The sequence below is a fragment of the Ricinus communis genome, chromosome 10 (genome assembly GCF_019578655.1).
Source record: "Ricinus communis isolate WT05 ecotype wild-type chromosome 10, ASM1957865v1, whole genome shotgun sequence".
NCBI classification, from domain to species: Eukaryota; Viridiplantae; Streptophyta; class Magnoliopsida; order Malpighiales; family Euphorbiaceae; genus Ricinus; species Ricinus communis.
In genome coordinates this window covers 13,359,323-13,376,497 of record NC_063265.1, presented here as the reverse complement: position 1 = coordinate 13,376,497, position 17,175 = coordinate 13,359,323, and the positions used below count along the sequence as shown (strand labels likewise).

The 17,175-nt window shown below is 34.0% G+C and overlaps 2 protein-coding genes and 1 long non-coding RNA gene across 9 annotated transcripts; 2 read left to right on the top strand and 1 right to left on the bottom strand.

Moving 5' to 3' along the window:
- Positions 1–3,216: 3,216 nt before the first annotated feature.
- Positions 3,217–7,263, top strand: LOC8274979. Of its 4 annotated transcripts, none has more exons than XM_015715172.3 (3): positions 3,217–4,106; positions 4,998–5,279; positions 6,613–6,978. In XM_015715172.3, the coding sequence occupies exons 1-3, from the start codon at positions 3,779–3,781 to the stop codon at positions 6,783–6,785; spliced, it is 783 nt and encodes a 260-aa protein (XP_015570658.1). In that variant the 5' UTR covers positions 3,217–3,778; the 3' UTR covers positions 6,786–6,978. The 4 variants fall into 4 exon arrangements, with proteins under 4 accessions (XP_015570658.1, XP_025011933.1, XP_025011934.1 ...); XM_025156165.2 differs by lacking the exon at positions 6,613–6,978 and adding an exon at positions 6,980–7,263 and having other exon boundaries at positions 3,224–4,106; XM_025156166.2 differs by having other exon boundaries at positions 3,227–4,106; positions 6,621–6,741.
- Positions 7,264–7,661: 398 nt separating this feature from the next.
- Positions 7,662–8,687, bottom strand: LOC112533758. The gene is made up of 2 exons (XR_003078115.2): positions 8,135–8,687; positions 7,662–8,000 (listed from the first exon to the last, which is right to left on the bottom strand). It is a non-coding gene; the product is annotated as an uncharacterized LOC112533758 (long non-coding RNA).
- A 2,348-nt stretch (positions 8,688–11,035) lies between these two features.
- Positions 11,036–17,136, top strand: LOC8274978 (phytochrome A). Of its 4 annotated transcripts, none has more exons than XR_007217625.1 (5): positions 11,036–11,686; positions 12,379–14,445; positions 14,989–15,805; positions 16,016–16,092; positions 16,230–16,371. XR_007217625.1 is itself a non-coding variant. In XM_002512550.4 (5 exons), exons 2-5 carry the CDS (start codon positions 12,390–12,392, stop codon positions 16,868–16,870), a joined length of 3,375 nt encoding a protein of 1,124 aa, XP_002512596.1. In that variant the 5' UTR covers positions 11,043–11,686; positions 12,379–12,389; the 3' UTR covers positions 16,871–17,136. The 4 variants fall into 4 exon arrangements, 1 of the variants encoding a protein (XP_002512596.1); XR_001534756.3 differs by having other exon boundaries at positions 16,016–16,113; XR_001534755.3 differs by having other exon boundaries at positions 16,016–16,124; positions 16,230–16,367.
- The last annotated feature ends 39 nt before the right edge of the window (positions 17,137–17,175 follow it).

The window sequence follows — 17,175 nt, the reverse complement described above, 5'->3', positions numbered from 1 at the left end:
ATTGCACATGCATCCAATATTCCTCTCTTATCATTTACTAATCGCACAAATTTGCAGACTAAGTCTGTCTGTTTCTATGTGTATGTTTTAATGGCCATGTCTTTAATAGTATTGAATTGGAGAGCATCTTTCTCTCTCATGATCAATGGGGAGTGTACCAAATTAAATAAAACAAGCCACCCATGTGTTATAAGGAATCAAAATTAGGCAGTCTTCACCTTTCTTTCTGTTACTAATATGCATTTGAAGAACACTAATACCAGGTTCTGCTCTTCTATTCCTTCTTTATATACTACACTGAGTTCTTTGTATAGAGCATCAAGAAGTCTTCTTTCCAACACAAATTCTGTCAGTTCCTTGCACGTTCCTGAATTCTGCATATAAGTTTTCAAGATATAGTTGCAATGCACTTGAGTTATCAGTATCGGTACCAAAAGCTCATTTCTTCTGATGAAAAATTGGCTAGTAGACCAAGAAAGCAGCACACTTGGGTGAAGAAAATGAATGGAAGATTGAAGGGCATTCGTTTGCCACGTTCGAGGAAATTTACTTTCAAGGCATTGTCTGTGATGGTATTGCCAAGCAGGATTGCTAGAGTCTATGCTGATACTATAAGCAGAATCAAGATGATGGATGATCTCTATCCCAATATCATATTCTCCACTCAGTTGGGACTTCCTGTTTTATCCCATCCTTCTATTAAATGTAAAAGAAGAGCAATTTCTCTTCACAGAAACTTTGTCTTCTAAAAGAAAATTAATAAACTTCATTTTTCAATTACATTATAGCTATTATTTCACATCTCCTACTACCACACTTCGTATATGCATGAGAATGATACCAGAAAAATTAAGTACTACTTCTGGTTGGTGTTTATTACCTGTAGATATTTAATCTGTAATCTTTTTTTATTCTGATAATCAATTTCTACATTCTTTCCAGAGTTTGAACCTAAAATCCTGCCATGGAGCAAATAGCTTTACTTCCAAGGGTAGTGATCTAAATGGTAGAGTTCCTATTATGAAGTATAAAAATCTCCACTTTATGTTCTTTTTAACCTGCAGACTAATGGAAAATCTAGTCCATTATCACCCATTAATTTCTGTGAGTAATCTCTTGCTTGACAAGCTACATAGTGATTTGCTTTTTCATTTCTCATAACTGTGCATTATATGAAGGATATGAAGCAACACTAACCTTGTACATGTTAACTTAGCAGTTAGTAGCAACAGAGTGACAAATTCTTAATAGTATTGACTAACTGAGGTTGGAAGTTGGAACATTTGCAAAATCCAGAGATGTTTTCCTAACCTTTTACCATTTTGGTTTGCCTGTTATGCATAGGTAGTTAGTATATCAGTCAATTTTTAAACCATACTCAACAAACACTAGCATTTTCTATTGAATTTATCAGTTAACAGAGTGGCAAACATGATTACATTCGCATGCCTGATATTTTTAATCCTTGGTTCTGTCTCATACTTGTATAATCTGAGTAGGGAATCAATCAACAAGGCCTCTTATAACTTATACGAGAAAGTCATGATATGCACAACCAAATGCATAGATACAGACAGAAGTGGTAGGTATGTTTGGAAAGACAGTTGTTAGGAAAAGCTTATTATATAATTGAAAGCTTCACTGTAAAGTAGGGATATTATCAGCTTTCCAACTCCTTATTCTCTGCTTTTATTCCTGACCTTCTGCCTCAATTAATATTTACTAAACGAAGCATTATTTTCAGGAAGATATCACAATTCACAAAAACTAGTTAAGAAGACATATACTTGCCTTGCCTTGTCAATGTCGTGTCCTTAAAATGAGGAGAGACTATAGAAGAATGTGGAGGGTGGTGCCTTGCACAAGCAAGACAATCCTGAGAACTGAATCCAGGAAAGACATAGAAGAAATACTCAAGACAAAGCTGGCAACTATCAAGGAAGAGCCAGAGCCAGAACCAGTAGATGTGTGCGCGGAGAAATGGGCTGGGAGGTTACACCTGCAGGTGGCTAAGAGTGTGAAGAAGATGTCTTTTAACAAGGTTAAGAAGAAAGGTCGCTGCTTGTGCTCGAGTTCAGCTTGAAGGAGTCCATGGCTTCAGGTTTTGCCTCCAAAGGTAGCAGCTTTGGTGGATTAGTTGAATGTTAATTAGCTAATATCTCCAGCTTCAGGATTTAATAACTTGTCTAATTTTAGCCTTTGGTGTAAGATTTATGTTACTGGGTTCAAACCGAATTTGACATATCCCATATATATATATATATATATATATATATTTTCTCTCCCCATGATTGGTTCCTGTTTCTGTATTAGGAAGAATTTCTTGCAATGGAATCTTCTTCATGTGTTAGACCCTTGAGATGCATGAATATTTTGCTTATTACTTATGTGTAGAGGAAAATATGAAAAACATGTTTTAGTTTGATCATTTTTATATTTTAATTACATAATTTATTTTTCTTAATAAACTAATGCATATTTGTTTACTTTACAAAAAAATAGATATATTACTATGTAACAGTTGATTTTTATTGACATAGTGTTAGTGTAATACAATTTTAGCTGAAATGACACTTTGTCTGATAAAAAATTGACAGATTTCTCTTTTCTACTATATAAATAGAGTAAATTACATGGACTATTTGATCAAGAAAAATCTCACCACTCTATTTATTTTGCTAATAAAATCAATTACATAAATTAGTTTAAAGTTAAATATTATTTAATTCTTGAAGTTTAGTATAATATACAAGTCGGTTTTTATATTTTTTTATTATATTAAAATCTGTTTGAATTTTAATAAAATTAATTACTATTTTTTCCTGTAATTAGTCGAATGATTAAATTAGTATTTTAAAATTATAATTTAATCATATATTTTGCTATCAAATATTAAATTCGTCCGAATTAATTTATTATCAAATTAAAATACACATTAAAATAATAAATTTAATATTTCCTACTTTTTTATTTTTTATTTTTAAAATAATTTAATCCTAAAAAATTTAAACATATTAAAGACAGTATTTTTATTTAATATTATTAAATTACTATAATTTAATTTCAAATAAAATAATCAAACAGCATCTATTTTTGTATTTAGTTTCATTTGTTTTCAAACAGAGGCATATGAGTTTTTTATTTTATTATAAAAAAGAGATTCTATGATTTTAATCTAGTAAATTTACATTATTTCTCTTTAAATGATGATGTGGCCGAGATTTTATTCTTATTAACTTACAGTGGCACTTACTAATACAGTCAGCAAATAAAAATTAAATAAGATGAAACAAACTGTTCTAACGTTATTAACTACCGGATAATGGCATACAGTTACAAATTCACTGTCAGTTCTGTAGATGAAGAAGACCTGGTGGTTTTAAGGTGGTGTCAAAATTATGTGAATATCCTCTAACACGCACCAAAAAGAAAAAAAAAGGAAACAAATAAATAAAAGAAATGTTGCTGTCCGTTGATACAATGTTAATGTTGTTTTTCTTTAACCCATTGCAAAAACAGAGCTTTCTTCTCTTTTTTTCTTAAACCCGACAACAGTGGAGAGTAAATCGGTATCTGCCCCCCCACCTTGCAAAAAGGAAATTAAAAAAAAGAAATCAACTTGGATTGAAATTCGATACTGGGTTTCATTTATATGATTCTGATCCAACTCTGACTATTCTTTTTTTTTTTTCATCATAAAGATTAATGCTTTGTGGTCCTTTTCTTGTTTTATTCGTTTTGGTAATTATTTCTTGATTGGTTTCTGTATGTGCTGTTAATGTCTGGGTTGGAGTCTGATAATAGAGATATATCATCATCTAAAGTTGGTGGTAGAATTGGCGGTGGCCTTAATCGAGATGATGACGAAGATCAAGAAGGAGAAGAAGATGATCATGATCATGATGGTATGCAAGGTGGTGGACCCAGGAACAACAAAAACAAGAACAAGAACAAGAGAAGAGGATATGGGTGTGGCGGGGATTTTAGTAAAGCAAGGGGAGTGGTCCTCTTTCCATTCACAAAGGCCAAGAAACTTTTGAAGAAAAAGTCCGATAATAGGCCTTCATCTTCATCTTCTTCATTGTCGTCTAGGGTTGCTGTTACAGGTAAGAATTGCTTTTGTTTGAAGCAAAATTTTACTTTGGAATCTCCTACTGATTCTCAAACAAGTGATCCTAATCATCCTAAATTTACCTTTGAGATGTTGAGGACTTTGATTGAGAAGAATGACTTTTACTCCAAAGAATGCAATACACGTTAGATGCTCTCACTTGCGTTCTTCTAGTGATAATTGTGAAAGAAGGTGAAGGGCTTTTGCTATTTCTGATTTCAGTTTGCTTCCAAAGCTTGAAGAGAGGTTGCTGGAACTAAGTTTTGATAAAATGTGCCAATGGATTTTGTTTCTTGGATTTTTTCCCACTACTTTGATGTTGGGTTCTTAACTGCTTTTGGCACTCAGTCAGTCATTAATGTTCTATATGAGGAGGACCAACCAAGTGTGATTATGTATGTTTACTGGTTTCACGAGTGTACATTGAGGTTAATCTTGAACAATTTGTGGAGGTCTCAACCTTGTCTCATCGCCAATTTTTTTCTTTGGATGGGAAATAGAAGCAGCGTTTCGTCACATTTACTTTCTGTCCGTTGATACAATGTTAATGTTGTTTTTCTTTAACCCATTGCAAAAACAGAGCTTTCTTCTTCTTTTTTCTTAAACCCGACAACAGTGGAGAGTAAATCGGTATCTGCCCCACCACCTTGCAAAAAGGAAATTAAAAAAAAGAAATCAACTTGGATTGAAATTCGATACTGGGTTTCATTTATATGATTCTGATCCAACTCTGACTATTCTTTTTTTTTTTTTCATCATAAAGATTAATGCTTTGTGGTCCTTTTCTTGTTTTATTCGTTTTGGTAATTATTTCTTGATTGGTTTCTGTATGTGCTGTTAATGTCTGGGTTGGAGTCTGATAATAGAGATATATCATCATCTAAAGTTGGTGGTAGAATTGGCGGTGGCCTTAATCGAGATGATGACGAAGATCAAGAAGGAGAAGAAAATGATCATGATCATGATGGTATGCAAGGTGGTGGACCCAGGAACAACAAAAACAAGAACAAGAACAAGAGAAGAGGATATGGGTGTGGCGGGGATTTTAGTAAAGCAAGGGGAGTGGTCCTCTTTCCATTCACAAAGGCCAAGAAACTTTTGAAGAAAAAGTCCGATAAGAGGCCTTCATCTTCATCTTCTTCATTGTCGTCTAGGGTTGCTGTTACAGGTAAGAATTGCTTTTGTTTGAAGCAAAATTTTACTTTGCAATCTCCTACTGATTCTCAAACAAGTGATCCTAATCATCCTAAATTTACCTTTGAGATGTTGAGGACTTTGATTGAGAAGAATGACTTTTACTCCAAAGAATGCAATACACGTTAGATGCTCTCACTTGCGTTCTTCTAGTAATAATTGTGAAAGAAGGTGAAGGGCTTTTGCTATTTCTGATTTCAGTTTGCTTCCAAAGCTTGAAGAGAGGTTGCTGGAACTAAGTTTTGATAAAATGTGCTAATGGATTTTGTTTCTTGGATTTTTTCCCACTACTTTGATGTTGGGTTCTTAACTGCTTTTGGCACTCAGTCAGTCATTAATGTTCTATATGAGGAGGACCAACCAAGTGTGATTATGTATGTTTACTGGTTTCACGAGTGTACATTGAGGTTAATCTTGAACAATTTGTGGAGGTCTCAACCTTGTCTCATCGCCAATTTTTTTCTTTGGATGGGAAATAGAAGCAGCGTTCCGTCACATTTACTTTCTGCTGTTATATTCTTGAGAAGTTTCAAATTGGTCCCTTGAAGAATTATATTCGGCTTCTGTTAGACATACACAATTCACTTCTTATACTGGATCAACATTTAAGGTACAAGCATATTCAGAGTAGTGACACTTAGTGGGATACACATATAGGGCAAAAATGTTAAAGCATTGTGTCCTATTGATATTGTGGAAGAGTGTGTATTCTCTCCAATTGTACAAAATTTTGTTGTAATCAATGAGTTCGCGTTCCTTTTTCAAATTTATTGGCTGTGTTATATATTAATCTTATTGATTCTAACGATTGATTTAGTTAGGTTAACTGCTATATCTTGCTTTGATATTGAGGGGGCAGTAACCTGATAGATCAATGCCTTAAGTATAAGATTTCTATATTATAGATGAAATGTAAAAGCGACTTCAGTGGATGGGTCAATGCCCTGTGTTTCATATGAGGTATGAGGTTCTGCTATATTAGAAAATGACTGATGCTTAACATACAAGCAATGCCACCTGCATTTATGCTTTGAGCAATTATATGAAGAGGTCATGAAGGTCCTACAACATAGCAGAGTTGTTCCTTGACAAGTTAGCTATTATTTTTTATAACATCCATCTATGCTGGAAGGAGTTTGTCTCATTGTAGTATTGTTGAAAATGTGCATATGTTATGCAGAAGAAATAGTAGCCCTCAATGAGCTTACCAGCATAATGTTTCACAGAGCTGAACTGGTTTTAATAGCTTATTTACATTTCATGAGTAAGGTTTTGATGCCATTCTTTACTTGTACTCCCTGTTCAAGGGTATCAGGCCACTGTTGATGACTTTGCGCCATCGTTTCCCCATCTTCAAAATCTGCTGTCTGGAGAATTTCTGTATAATAAGCTGAATGGAGTTCACAAGTCATCTGAGGGTGCATCTTGGAAAATGTTGCAATTACCACCAGTTAGCAGAACACAATTTGGTTGCTTGTAGCTTGTTTGGACTGCTGATGCCAATTTACTTGTTAAGGATATACAACAGACGGCTTTTGTCCTCTGATATTAGGATTTATTTTTTTAGTTTTCTTTTACTTTTGCTTTTTTTCTTTCTTCCTGTTTTCTTTTGTCTTAAATGTTTTTCACACTGATGAGATTCAATGAATTTAATGCCTAACTGTTACTGTGCAGATGTGATGGTACTGGTGGATTGCCATGCAACTTCATTTATTTGTGATTCTTGATTGAAGCTTTTTTTTTTTTTTTTTTCATCAAATGATGTATGGTTATTTGTGATGGGGATATACGACAGGTGGGTGTATTAGTTCTTTGCTAACTTCCAACAGCAATTCGCATTTTTGCAATTGCATACCACAAACTGGTCGTAGTCCTGTACTTATCAAGTTGTCCATCTCTCATTTCTTTATTCCAAGGGAAGGTTCCCATATAAAGTTTGACACCCTAATTCATGATTATACTTGACTATCGTTACTGCAATTTCGTTATCAGTTTTGTGCACTGGGACCGGGTTTCCTTCTTACGGCATTTTCATTGGTCTCCAACAATCAGTAGGATTCTGGAAACAGAATCCATCGTACATTTCATGTTAAAAGACCATTTCTTGGCTTACAGATTTGGCCTTTGTGTTGAGAGGTCGGAATTTTCTTGGCTACTTCCAGTACATTGCTCTCTGCCAATGGTAGATGAGTTGCACTATAAAATTTAAGCATAAAACACTTAAAATATGTGTCATTCTTCTGATGATGAATAAATTTGACAGTCTGAACTTAAGTTATTTGATGTAAACTGGCCTTTTATCACTAGTACTCTTTCTTTCTTTTTTAATTACAAACGAGGAAAAAGATACTCAAACTTGAAGCCTTCAAACTTAATTTGCTGCAATAATATTAACAATATTAAATCATTCACAGAAATCTCAAGCAAATACAAAGCTCAAAATTTAGTTTAACAAATGCACGGGATCCTGTCTTTTACTATAGCTATCGAGTACTTTCCAACTTGAGAAGCAGGCAGTCAACAGAATAAATAACAGTAGTTTCAATGTCTCGAAATGGCAAGTTCTAGAAATCAAGAAACATAGATGGATGGGCGAGGAAGCACAGGGCCCCTCCACTATGATGGTGCCACATGGAGGCAGACCCATTTGCGCCACCACCAATACCATCTTCTCTTTACAACTTCCCAAAAACTTCTGTATATCAAAGGATTTTAGGAGGACAGACAGCAACAACTAAAAACTAAAAGAGTAGCAAAACACTTTCTGGGATATCTTTTCAGTAACATAATATTAATAAATTAAAAATTGTGTAAAGCGAGGAAAATTACCGTAGTGAATCAGTGGAGATAATTACCGGTAGCTGCTGCGATGGAAAAATGCGAAACAGGGAAATCCTAAATGGAAAAGAATAGGATAGGATAGGAAAGGAAGTAGGGGAATGAAAAGACATATGCAGTGATCACAGGAAAGAAGACACAGAAGCAGCAAGTGTGTGTGTATTATTAAAAGTATGGGTGGAAGCTAACCTAAAGCATACGGTGTGATGGGCGCAGCTGTACACATGGCTGCCATTACTCTTCTTTTGTTTCCTTGTTTCTTTGTTTTGTTATTTCTTTTGGAGTTCATCGAGATTGAGGTATGGTCTTACACTAATTTAATAATCATACTCTATCGATATTATGGCCCCTTTTACTCCTTTCCTACTCTTTTTTTTTTTTAATTATTATTATTTGAAGAGTTTTCATGATGTACTAGTTTTTGAATTTCTTTTCATACGATTTTTTTTTTAATTTTAATTTCATCGGAAAAAAGATATTAAAATATATTTATAAAATATTTGAAAATTTTTTATAAAATTTATATTAATGTGATTTTAGTTTTTATTTTATATCCTTTTTATCTTTTATTTTTTTTTCTCAAAATTTTATAATAAAAAAAAAAATATTTACAAGAAATCGAAAAGAAAAATATTAAAAAGATATCTATAAGATATTAAATATATATTATTTTTAATTTATATTATTGTAAATTTAATTTTTATTTTTTTACAATCTCATCGTAAGAATATATTAAAAGTATATATAAAAGATACTGAAAATTTATTTATTTTAATTTGTATTACTATGAATTTACTTTTTAAGATTTTGTTTAAAAAATACTAAAAATATATTTATAAGATACTTATAAAATACTATTTTAATTTATATTATTATGAAATCAATTAAAGGAAATAGATTTATTATTTTTGTTTGGTATTCATTGACTGAATGTTATTATATGTTTATTTTAATAAAAAAAATATTTTAAAAAATTATAATATACTAAAAATATATCAAATATGATTTTAAAATATATAAAAGTGTAGCTAAAATAAATAAATATATATATATATATATATGTAATAATAAAAATTACTACAAAATATTATAATATAGTTCAAAAATATCATAAAATAATTTTCAAAACGCTTTTTCAGATATATGTAATAAACTTTTATTGTTTTGCTATTATTTTGTTGTTTGCTAGTCTTTCCATTTCACCTCACAGCACTATTAACTTAAAAACTTTCTTCTTTGTGGAGGAGTCATTAACTTTTAATATATGTATTTATATTATTAGTAAAAAATCTCTGATTTTTATTTAAATCAAATATAGAATTTATTGCATAGAAACCTGGTTTGAAGAAGTTTCACCAAAGCATCATATTATTGATATTGCAAGAAAAAACATAAAAGAAAATATAAATAATTATCGTATAATTTAATGCGTTATCATATAAATATATATATATATTTTTATAAAAAATAATTTATTTCTTTATACTCGCCATAAAAATAAAATTTTATTTAATGCAGAAAAATTACTCAGAATTCAAAACCTTTCATTTTAAAAAAATAAACATTTTAGCCATTTAGATTAGGTTTCAATTATCAATGATGTATTTTTTAAAAAATAATATATAATTTATATGTAATAAATAAGTGATATTTATTTTTAAAGAAATATAAGTGGAAGTTAAGAATCCAATTATGAAAAATAATAAAATTAAAAAAGAAAAAGATAAAAAAATTCGTATATGTATATATCTGGTAAAGAATTAGTTGATGTAGGGCAACCCCACACCAAGAGTACACTCTTTCTTATCCCTTTTCTTTGATATTTGTTTATAGTTTTTGTTGTTGGGTCCGTGATCCCACTTCAATTTTCTTTTTGGTTTATTTTTATTATTATATATGTCTAATTTTAGAAAGCTTAGTCCAATTAAAATGATAATATATTATTGGTACGTCCTATTTGGGCTGTGGGGGTAATAACAATATGCTACCATATACTTGATCAAATATAATATTAGCACTCTTCTCCTCGTATATTCTTACACCCAAAAAGTAATTGGGAATCCAATAAAAACCGAACCCAAACTCGAAAAAATCAAACCCACAAATGTCTATCGCTCTAACCATTCGGTTCGGTTAGAATTCTTTTTCTTCACAAATCTGATTTGATTTTTCCAAAGAGATATGGCTCTACTTCTTAGGCTATAATTTGTTATGGTGTGAGCAAATTGATGCAATTATTCTATAGCTGCATCCATATTAAATAAAATAAACTATGTAATGCATTTAAAAGACTTGTATAATATAAATATTTTTTTTATTGTATAACAGTAATTTTACTTTTATTTTATATAATGAATTAGTATTTTAATTTTGATATTTAATCTGTTTAAAACTATAAATTGTTATGAAATTTAAGAGACAATATAAATTTACATCTTTGAAATATCTTAACAATTTTAAATATATTTTCATTGGTTAAATTAAAAATTATATAAATTTTATTATTAATATTTAAAAACTAACTTAAATGGTAAAAGAATTTGCTGTTTGCGATTAAAAAATATAGATTTTGCTTTCAAATTCTTACCTCATTTGATGAATCTCTATCTTTACAGCAGATATAGAAAAATAGTTATCATTGTTGTGTAATTTTCGGCTTCTTGAATTTTTCATAATTAAAAAGTAATTATTATTAAAAAATAAAATTAAATCTGTAATAAATTAAATTAAAATTAAAAAATTAAATTAACTAATAACCGCATATTAGCAATTAATTTTCTATTCACTGAATATATGAAAAATAATGTTTTCTCGCAATATATATATGTAAATAAAGACATCAAATCACAAACTATATATTCCTACTTTTTCATTGTGCACTAATTTTTGCTGGGAGTTCTAATTTTGAGTGGGTTTGGGCAGGAGTAGCAACCAAAAATCTATAAAATTAAGATATTTTCAAAATCCGGTGGAAGGCAAGACATTAATGAAGTTAGAATCTTTTGCAAAGGTCGGTTTAATGAGAATGGGACGATGGGTTTGAGCAGGCAGTAGTGAACCAAAATTTTATGAAGTTTAGGACCTTTTCCAAATACGGTTCGCAAAAGATTACTAACGGTTTGCCTAACCGAATGTGAAGACACCCAAATCGGCTTTCTAAAGATTGAAGCTAGACAGACACATAGGAAAAAGGAAACCCACCCACAAAGGAAGTCACTGTCGATTTTGTTGAATGAATAGTGAATTATTTTATCTAATTCTATGATTTATATGATTATGTGATTATAATATTATGGTGGTCCCGGCGCTGTGCTGGGATTGGAGGGGTCACAGACATAAGAGGCGGTGATCGAGATTTTGCACTCAAATTCTCTTTATTTTAATTGTTTGATAAGAGATTGGGATTCCCATTCCAAGCCTCCACTGGGTCTTGCTCTTTTGCTCTTTTCTTCTTGTTGTTCTTCTTTCTTTCTGAAGCAGTTTAACCTTATCAGTTGGACAAGGTTGTACTGGGGTTTGGCTCTTTTCAGCTTCATTAGCAAGGTTTGAAACTTCTTTCCTTTGGTATTTAATGGGTACTAGTTATCTACTTACTTATCTTTCAAGCTTAGGGACAAAGGTTTAGATAAAAGGTTTTGCTGTTTTACTACTACGTTATATATGTTGCTGAAGAAATTTGTATTCCTAAGCTTATTCTTCAGTAACTAAAACTTTAATATTTTACTAGCTGAATGTGTCAAACCAAAATACAGATACGAGGAAGGCATATTAATAGTATGATTAAAATTTACTACTTCTAAAAGGAATGCATCTTTTTCTAATTCTGTTTACTGAATTCCTATTGTTGCTGTTGAAGCATGCTTGGAACAATCAATGATTGATTTTCATTAATCTCAGGGAAGATGTTAGACTGGATTTCTGCTACTGATTTTTCTTGTGTAGTTGATGGACTTTGTGAGGAACTCTTACATACGGACATTATTAGGGATGTTAGCAGGAATTTCTCGAGTTCATTTTATGCTGATGAGAAAATGACAATCATGCCACATTATTAGAGATTTAAATCGATAAATACATGTCTTGATAGGAATAATATGTGCTCATATAGTTTGAGTTGATGCCAATTAGGGTGGGATGACCACTATTATTATGCAAGACCAAATCCAGAAATCTTGCAAGTGTTTCTTAGTCGTGGTGTCTAAGATTGTATTTCTCATTTCTGTATATTCGTTCAGACTGGGTGAAGATGTCTTCCTCGAGACCCAGCCACTCATCCAGCAATTCTGTGAGATCAAGGCACAGTGCTAGGATTATTTCCCAGACCGCTGTAGATGCAAAGCTTCATGCAGATTTTGAGGAGTCGGGCAGTTCATTTGACTACTCAAACTCTGTGCATGTTACCAGTTCTACTGGTTTAGATCATGCACCCAGGTCAGACAAAGTAACCACAGCTTATCTTCATCATATACAGAAAGGGAAGCTGATCCAGCCTTTTGGCTGCTTGCTAGCCTTAGATGAAAAAACATACAAGGTTATTGCATATAGTGAGAATGCCCCTGAAATGTTGACCATGGTTAGTCATGCAGTTCCAAGTGTTGGGGATCACCCAGTTCTTGGTATTGGAACTGACATAAGGACTATCTTCACTGCACCCAGTGCCTCTGCCTTGCAGAAAGCTCTAGGATTTGGTGATGTTTCTCTATTGAATCCCATTTTAGTCCATTGCAAGACTTCCGGGAAGCCCTTCTATGCTATTGTCCATCGGGTAACTGGTAGTTTTATAATCGACTTTGAACCAGTAAAACCATATGAGGTCCCCATGACTGCTGCAGGGGCCTTGCAGTCATATAAGCTTGCCGCTAAAGCAATTTCCCGGTTGCAGTCATTGCCTAGTGGGAGTATGGAAAGGCTTTGTGATACAATGGTTCAGGAGGTTTTTGAGCTCACTGGTTATGACAGGGTGATGACTTATAAATTTCATGATGATGACCATGGAGAAGTTATCTCTGAGGTCACAAAGCCCGGTTTAGAGCCATATTTGGGTCTGCATTATCCTGCCACTGATATTCCTCAGGCTGCACGATTTTTATTTATGAAGAATAAGGTCCGAATGATTGTTGATTGCCGTGCAAAACATGTCAAGGTGCTACAAGATGAGAAGCTTCCATTAGAACTAACCTTGTGCGGATCAACCCTAAGGGCCCCACACAGTTGCCATCTACAGTATATGGAGAACATGGACTCCGTTGCTTCTCTGGTTATGGCAGTTGTGGTCAATGAAGGAGATGAAGATGATGATAGTCCTACTTCTGTGCAACCACAGAAAAGAAAGAGACTTTGGGGTTTAGTAGTATGCCATAATACAACTCCACGATTTGTTCCATTCCCTCTAAGGTATGCCTGTGAGTTTCTAGCTCAAGTCTTTGCTATTCATGTCAACAAGGAATTGGAATTGGAAAATCAGATTGTTGAAAAGAACATCCTGCGCACCCAGACACTCTTATGCGATATGTTGCTGCGAGATGCTCCTTTGGGTATTCTGACACAAAGTCCAAATATAACAGATCTTGTGAAGTGTGATGGAGCTGCACTATTGTACAAGAACAAGATATGGAGGTTGGGAGTAACTCCCAGTGATCTCCAAATTCGAGATATAGCTGTGTGGCTCTCAGAGTATCATATGGATTCCACAGGCTTAAGTACAGATAGCTTGTATGATGCTGGATACTCAGCTGCTCTGTCTCTTGAGGATGTAGTTTGTGGAATGGCAGCTGTGAGAATAACTTCCAAGGACATGCTCTTTTGGTTTAGGGCTCCGACTGCTGCAGAAATTCGATGGGGTGGAGCCAAACATGAACCTGGTGAGAAGGATGACGGTAGGAAGATGCACCCAAGATCATCCTTCAAGGCCTTCCTTGAAGTTGTCAAGACAAGGAGTTTGCCTTGGAAGGACTATGAAATGGATGCAATCCATTCTCTTCAGCTTATACTGCGGAATGCTTTCAAAGATGCTGAAACCATGGATGCGGATGCCAAAGCAATTCATTCGAGGCTTAGTGACCTCAAAATTGAAGGGATGCAAGAATTGGAAGCGGTTACTAGTGAGATGGTCAGATTAATAGAAACAGCCACAGTGCCAATTTTGGCAGTTGATGTTGATGGACTTGTTAATGGGTGGAATACAAAAATTGCTGAGTTGACAGGTCTTCCTGTCGATAAAGCAATTGGGAAGCATTTGCTGACACTCGTGGAAGATGGTTCAATTGACTTAGTAAAAAACATGCTGTTCTCAGCCCTGCAAGGTATGTCTTATTCCAAATTTATATTCTTAAAAATTTAATAGTTCTTAGGCTTGCTACTAAAGAGAACAAGGATAAGCTTATATAGGAATATTCGAGTTGGTGGTTGCCTATGTCCTTCTATGCAAAGAAAATGCTTTTAATGCTGCTCTGTTTCACCACCTTCTGTAATGCCACCTATCCTTGTATAATTCCATTTATCTTACCTACCTGTGAGTTTTTCACACTGAGTTGAATGATGGTAGTTTGCCGTAGTGAGCAGGATTAGTAGGCAGTTTAGGGAGGCAGGGTTTGTAGTTCTAGTTTTTATCCAATATTGCAATGCATGTGCATTATATATTGAGAAAGAATAAGAAAGCATTAGATGTTCTATTGAATTTTGCTGTTAAGTGAACATGCATGCTGTGTGGGTCAATGTTTGCAAATTGGGGGTTTATATATTCAACATGCTTGACGCAAAAGGAGTTGGTTTTCTATTTCATTGTTCTATGCTTTTTCTTAAGTTGTAGAACGTTTTGGAGACCCTTATTTTCTCTTTTTGATTAGGCAAAGAGGAGCAAAATATTCAATTTGAAATCAAAACGCATGGGTCAAAGGTTGAAAGTGGCCCCATCAGCTTAGTTGTTAATGCTTGCGCAAGCAGGGACATTAGTGAAAATGTTGTTGGGGTATGTTTTGTGGCTCAAGATATCACAGGCCAGAAGACAGTTATGGATAAGTTCACTCGGATTGAAGGTGACTACAAAGCAATCGTACAAAATCCAAACCCATTGATCCCCCCAATATTTGGAACGGATGAGTTTGGTTGGTGTTCTGAGTGGAATCCAGCAATGGCAAAATTGACTGGATGGAAGCGAGAGGAAGTGATGGATAAAATGCTTTTGGGGGAGGTTTTTGGGATCAACAGGGCTTGCTGTTGTCTGAAAAATCAAGAAGCCTTTGTAAATCTTGGGGTATTAATTAATAATGCCATGACTAGCCAGGTACCTGAAAAGGTTTCTTTCAGCTTCTTTGCTCGGAACAAGAAGTATGTGGAATGCTTATTGTGTGTGAGTAAGAAATTGGACAGAGAGGGTGCTGTTACTGGGGTCTTCTGCTTCCTGCAGCTTGCAAGCCAAGAATTGCAACAAGCACTTCATATCCAGCGATTATCAGAGCAAACTGCTTTGAAAAGATTGAAAACACTAGCTTATATAAAAAGGCAGATACAGAATCCCCTTTCTGGGATTATGTTTTCTCGGAAATTAATGGAGATTACTGAATTGGATGCAGAACAAAAGCAGCTTCTGCATACTAGTGCCCAGTGTCAGCGCCAACTAAGCAAAATTCTTGATGACTCGGATATTGATAGCATTGTTGAAGGGTATGATACATTCCGATCCTTTGAGAATTTATTTTTCTGAATCTTAATTTTGCATCTATTATGAATCCTGAAAATTATTGTGCGGAGAGACTGTATTTCGTTTCATTTTACATCCTACATCATTCATCTCCTTTCCCCCATTTTATGAGGATTTACTAGGAACAAGGAGATGTGTTCCCCTAACAGCACAAAACCTTTGACTTTGTTCAGGTTTGCTTAAGGGCAAGTACATTGCTATGTTTCTAACCACCAAACTTTGCTGAGGCCTACTTCATCCTGTAATTGTGGTGCAGATCCAAAGTTTGCTTGTAAAGAAAATGTGATTTATACACATTATAAAGTATAGATTGATGATGTGAAATTGAAAACCTTTCCTTTCTTTCATAATATTTTTTATTGTTATTCTTGTCTGAATCATTGACAGCTACTTGGATTTGGAAATGGTCGAGTTTACTCTGCATGAGGTACTAATTGCAGCCATCAGTCAAGTCACAATAAAGAGCAAAGGAAAGGGCATACGAATAGTCAATGATGCTGCTGAAGTGATCATGACTGAAACCTTATATGGTGATAGCATTAGGCTTCAACAGGTGTTAGCTGACTTCTTAGCTGCTTCAGTAGACTTTACACCGCCTGGAGGCCAGCTTACAATTGCAGCTAAGTTTACTAAGGATCAGTTAGGGCAATCAGTTCATCTTGTGCATCTGGAGCTCAGGTAATACTTCAGGCACATGCCAGAAGTGAAATGTATGTGCATTTGGCATTAAACCTTGTATTTGTGAGAAATGTCAAATATGCATGGATCTGTTCTGTTTGAGTTTAGCTAATTTAATTTGGCATTTAATGTTGGTTAGGATAACGCATGCTGGTGGTGGGATACCTGAACCGTTACTGAACCAAATGTTCGGTAGTGATGGAGATGTCTCTGATGAGGGCGTCAGCCTGTTTATCAGTCGAAAGTTGGTGAAGCTCATGAATGGAGATGTACAGTACTTGAGGGAAGCAGGAAAGTCAAGTTTTATCGTAACAGTTGAACTTGCAGCCGGCCGTAAGTCACAGGCGTAACTGACTTTGAAGGATGTAATAATATTGACAAGCTGTTCCTGTATAGAGCAAGAAGAATTTCGGAGTTGGGATGAAGTGAATTTCCACTCTTTGCAGTTCTGCATTTGTTCAATTTTCTTCATCAAAATTTTATCGGTCTCCCAAGCTGTAGATAATGTGCAATTTCACTGTCTTATGGACTTTAGTTCAGTTCAACTTTGCTTGACAAACTCTTACATCTTATATTTGCAACAAAGTTTAATGCATCTCTTTTCTTAATGAGGCAACCTGGCTTCCAAAACCAACTGGTTTACCATTTCCTCAGG